The 3,754-nt window shown below is 47.2% G+C and overlaps 1 protein-coding gene across 1 annotated transcript in view; it reads left to right on the plus strand.

Annotated features, from left to right (window-relative positions):
* Window positions 1–1,335: 1,335 nt before the first annotated feature.
* Window positions 1,336–3,754, plus strand: part of CCNB1 (cyclin B1) — an 11,826-nt gene continuing 9,407 nt past the window's right edge. The window contains exons 1-3 of the mRNA XM_029941344.1: window positions 1,336–1,504; window positions 2,128–2,298; window positions 2,396–2,548. Coding sequence (XP_029797204.1) covers window positions 1,484–1,504; window positions 2,128–2,298; window positions 2,396–2,548 — 345 coding nt within the window. The 5' untranslated portion in view covers window positions 1,336–1,483. The remainder of the gene's footprint in view (window positions 1,505–2,127; window positions 2,299–2,395; window positions 2,549–3,754) is intronic.

Genomic DNA, 3,754 nt, shown 5'->3' on the forward strand with positions numbered 1-3,754 from the left:
CTATGAGATCATGGACCTGAGCGGAAGCCTGAGCCCAAGTCGGACACTTAACTGACTGAGTCACCCCGGGGCCCCAAACATGTAATACCTTTTTTTTTTTTAACATTTATTTATTTTTAAAAGACAGAGACAGAGCATGAGCAAGGGAGGGTCAGAGAGAGAGGGAGACACAGAATCTAAAGCAGGCCCCAGGCTCTGAGCTGTCAGCACAGAGCCCCGACACAGGGCTCGAACTCATGAAGCACGAGATTATGACCTGAGCTGAAGTTGGTCGCCTAACCAACTGAGCCACCCAGGCTGTAATACTTTAAAACAAAACAAAGAGTTCAAGGTTTAACCAGGTGAGCTACCCAAGTGCCCCAGAAATAAATTTTTTATATACAGTGAGACATAGAGCCATATATAGAGAGAAAAATAAATAATAAAGCAAATGAGGTAATATGTTAAGGATACTTATCTGGGCAAAAGGTGTATGTATGTTCTTTGTAATATTGTTTGCAATTTTCCTAAATTTGAAGCTAATTCAAATAAAAAGCTAAAACAAAAGATTGGCTTTGTAAGCAATTAAAGTAATCTGGCAGATTTAGCAGCTACACACTATTCTTTTTTTTTTTTAATGTTTTTATTTATTTTTGAGAGAGACAGCATGAGCAGGGGAGGATCAGAGAGAGGGGGAGACACAGAATCCGAAGACAGGCTCCAGGCTCCAAGGTAGCACTCAGCACAGAGCCCGAAGCAGAGCTCGAACCCAAGAACCGTGAGATCATGCTGTGAGCCAAAGTCGGACGGTTAACCGACTGAGCCACCCAGGCGACCCTACATGCTATCCTTAAGAGACAATTAGTACTGTGGAAACATCAGGGGTCCAAAAAAATAACCGAAGTTTCATTCCCATGTAATTCATTTTGTGATTCTGGGAAAGTCACCCAAACCCTCTCTGAGCTTCAGTTCCTCCACCCTAGAAATAAAAGCAAATGAATCATATTCAAATCAAATGAAAGAGTATTTTTAAGTCTTTCCTCCTACAGTCCACCGCAGAAGAGGAAATTGTGTAACAATAAGCAAGACTAGAGCCATAACTGCTTCTCTGGTTCCCGCTGCCCCACTGCCACTTTTCCGAGGCCACCAGCCATTCTCTAGGCGAGCTCCCGCTGCACACGAGCCCTCTAGACCCTCCAGGTGGCGGAACAGCTGCCAGGGAGCGAAGGCCTGGCCCCGCCCCCTCTCGAACGTCTCCGCGGGATCGCCCAGGAAATGCATTCTTGGAGGAACAGGCAGCGGCCAATGGGAAGGGAGCGAGTGCCACGAACAGACCAATAAGGAGGGAGCAGTGCGGGGTTTAAACTTGAAGCTGGGCTCTGCTCCTCCCGGCGTGCTGCGGAGGAACGGCTGTTGGTCTACGGTGGGTTCAGGTCCCCGGCTCGTCGGTGACTCCCGTGCTCGGCTTCTCCCCGTTGAGTTGCTGCCTGGTGAAGAGGAAGCCATGGCGCTCCGGGTCACCAGGGTGAGCTGCTGCGGACAATGAACATACGCGGCCTTCCTCGCTCGCTGCGTATCCTCGCATCCTCGGTCGCCTGCCGGAGCCCCTCGCGCGGACCCGGGCAGCGATTTGGGGAAGAGGATGGGGGGGGGGGGATCGGTGGGCCCTTGGCATGGTGGGGGAGTGTGGAGGCCCGACGGAGAGAGGAAGAGGACTGTGCCGGCCTTGGATAAATGTCTAGCGCGAGAGGGGAAGGCGATGGAGGGTCCACAGGAAACCTCTTTTAAAACGTGATAGACGGTCGCTGAGCCGGCTCCCACCAACTGCATAACCCCCTTCCAGGAGGGAAAATGCCTGCAATTGCAGGCTTTTCTATTTCTTTTCAAATGTAAGTAAATTCGTGGTATTTTAGCGTCGGCCGGGACTTAACCGACAACCCCTCATTAGGTGAGTGAAGAGGTTCTGGGAGGAAATTGACATGTCACAACCAAGGGTAAATCCTTGAACCCCCGTTTCCCTTGGGAACATTGTTTTTTTTTTACAGCCAACTTTGGTCCTAAGAGCCTCTCTCTTGCCCCACCTTAATTGACCCCTGACTTATTCCGACCTGATTGGGCCAGCTCTCAAAGCGGTCTTGCTTCTTTCAGAACACGAAAGTTAATGTTGAAAATAAGGGAAAGATCAGTATGGCAGGCGCAAAGCGCGTGCCTCTGGCCACTGCTGCAGCCTCCAAACCGGGACTGAGGCCAAGAACAGCCCTCGGAGACATTGGTAACAAAGTCAGTGAACAGCCACAGGCCAAATTGCCTCTGAAAAAGGTAACTATCTCTTCCCAATCCAACTTGTCTGTGAGAGTCCACCTTACAGATGTGACCCTGGATGCAGAAACCTATCATTTTCTTCTTTCATCCGCAGGAAGCAAAAACTTTGGCTACTGGCAAAGTTATTGCTAAAAAAATACCAAAACCTCTGGACAAAGCACCTGAGCCTGTGTCTGTACCTGAGCCAGAACCAGAGCCAGAACATGAGCCAGTTAAAGAAGAAAAACTTTCTCCGGAGCCTATTTTGGTAAATTTACTTTATGTTTCTCCAGGTTTGGTTGTTTTTTCCTTTCATTTTATAACATGTGGAATCCGCGTTTGAACAAATAGTAATAGTAGCATTTATAGAGTGCTTAGCAGGAAGGAGTCTCTGCACTTTAAGAACATTTAATTCCCCTAATCTTTAAATTTTTTTTTATGTTTATTTTTAAGAGAGAGAGAGTCAGAGTGTGAGCGGGAGAGGGGCAGAGAGAGAGGGAGACCCACAATCCGGACCAGGCTCCAGGCTCTGAGCTGTCAGCACAGAGCCCTGCATAGGACTCAAACCCACAAACCCCTAGATCATGACCTGAGCCAAAGTTAGTCACTTAACCAACTGAGTCCATGTGCCCCATAACTCATCCAGTCTTTATATGGACTCTCTTACTTGTATGACTACCTCTGCTTTTTAGATAATGGCTTAGGAAGTATTAGGTACTTTTTCTAGAGTCACACATCTAATCACTGGCACATATGGATTTAAACCCAGGCCATCTGGCTTCAGAACCTAGGCTCTTAATCATTTTGTGATACTGCCACCTCCCACCCTTTATTTTTTTATTTTTCTTTCTTTATTTTAAAGTTTCTTTTTTTTTTTTAATTTTTTTATGTATTTAGGGGTTTTTTTGTTTTTTTAATTTTTATGTTTTTTATTTATTTTTGAGAGACAGAGACTGTGCAAGCAGGGGAGGGTCAGAGAGAGAGGGAGACACAGAATCCAAAGCAGGCTCCAGGCTCTGAGCTAGCTGTCAGAGCCTGACGCGGGGCTCGAACCCATGAACTGTGAGATCATGACCTGAGCCGAAGCCGGATGCTTAACTGACTGAGCCACCCAGGAGCCCCTAAAATTTCTTTTTAAATGTTTTATTTGTTTTTGAGAGAGAGACAGCATGAGCAGTGGAGGGTCAGAGAGAGAGGGAGATACAGAATCCGAAAACAAGCTTTAGACTCCACGCTAGCTGTCAGCACAGAGCCCGACACGGGGCTTGAACCCAGGAACTGTGAGATAATGACCTGAGCTGAAGTCGGATGCTTAACTGACTCAGGTGCCCCTATGTTTTAAAATTTTTTTTAAGTTTATTTGAAACCAAGAGAAAGTTCTCTTTCAAAGGGGCAGAGAGAGGGAGAGAGAGAATCCCAAGCAGGTGCCGTGCTTTCAAGGTGGAACCCAGTGCAAGGCTTGAACCCTCTTACC

This window comes from Suricata suricatta, chromosome 6 (assembly GCF_006229205.1).
Source record: "Suricata suricatta isolate VVHF042 chromosome 6, meerkat_22Aug2017_6uvM2_HiC, whole genome shotgun sequence".
NCBI lineage: Eukaryota > Metazoa > Chordata > Mammalia > Carnivora > Herpestidae > Suricata > Suricata suricatta.